The 1,224-nt window shown below is 43.9% G+C and overlaps 1 protein-coding gene across 1 annotated transcript; it reads right to left on the bottom strand.

Moving 5' to 3' along the window:
• Nucleotides 1–420: 420 nt before the first annotated feature.
• LOC115070006 (endogenous retrovirus group K member 7 Pro protein-like) lies at nucleotides 421–1,224 on the bottom strand (the record flags this gene model as incomplete). The annotated part of the gene is given in 1 exon segment (XM_029562477.1): nucleotides 421–1,224. A coding segment is annotated over 1 exon segment (804 nt), but the record flags the coding sequence as incomplete, so codon positions are not given.

A 1,224-nucleotide genomic window follows, 5' to 3' on the forward strand; every position in this document is an offset into this window, starting at 1 on the left:
TCATAGGTCCAATGAAATTAACAATGAGTAAACTGAAAGGAAAGCGTTTGCAATCCTCTGGATGGAGCGGAATAGAAAAAAAGCAATCCTTAATATTTATTATTACTTTATAATATCCCTTGGGAATAGCTACAGGGGACAGTAAGCCAGGTTGCAATGCTCCCATGGGAACCATAGTTTTATTAATTTCTATAAGATCTTGTAAAAGCCTCCATTTTCCAGACCTTTTCTTAATTGCAAAGATGGGTGTATTTCAGGGCGAGGTGGAGGGTTCAATATGTCCAGCGGCCAGCTGTTCCTGCACTAACTGCAAGGCCGCAGTGACTTTAACTGTAGGGAGGGGCCATTGATCAACCCAGACAGGGTTATCATTTTTCCATACAATTTTGTCTGCCTGCTGTGCAGGGGGTGCAATGGCCCTTAGGAAAAATTTTTGTAGCCTATTCTGAGGCGATTATCCTTGAGAGAGGGAATAATTGGTTGGATAATTCTCTGTTTATATTTTCCCAGACCTTTTCCTGGTTGATATGTTTGGCGGAGCATTTGCTGAGTGACAACTTCATTTGGGCTACACATAACTACCCCCAACTGATTTAGTATATCTCGACCCCAGAGATTTACTGGGAGGGTTTCAACTACAAAAGGTTGAACAGTGCCTGAATGACCTTCTGAGTCTGACCATGTTAATATCTTAGAGCTCTGGAGGGTATATCTTGACTGTCCTATGCCCTGTAAATGTGTGATGGAGGGTTGAAGAGGCCAACTTGAAGGCCAGTGGTTTTTAGAGAGAACAGTAACATCTGCCCCAGTGTCCAAAATACCTGAGAACCATTTATTATCCAATTTTAATTTTAGCGTGGGTCAGTCTTGGGTAATGGCCTGGACCCAATAGGCATCAGAGGAGCCTGGTTTGGAGGCACTGCAGGACTCTTTAAAGGGTGGATACTGGCTATCTAAAGGGAGCGGAAGGACTTGTGCAATCCGTTGTCCCTTTTTGATAGTGACTGGTCCTAATGTTGAATTGGCCAAAATTTGTATTTCTCCTGTGTAATCATTGTCAACTATGGAAGGATAAATGGTGAGGCCCTGAATTATAGAGGAGGCCCGTCCTATAATAAGGAAAAACATATGAGGAGGAGGGGGGCCAAATACGCCGGTGGCCACAACCTGTGTTCCATCCTCAGGGCTCAATATTGTATCGGAGGAGGCACACAAGTCCAGTCC

This window comes from Nannospalax galili, unplaced genomic scaffold (genome assembly GCF_000622305.1).
Source record: "Nannospalax galili isolate Female #2095 unplaced genomic scaffold, S.galili_v1.0 scaffold835, whole genome shotgun sequence".
NCBI classification, from domain to species: Eukaryota; Metazoa; Chordata; class Mammalia; order Rodentia; family Spalacidae; genus Nannospalax; species Nannospalax galili.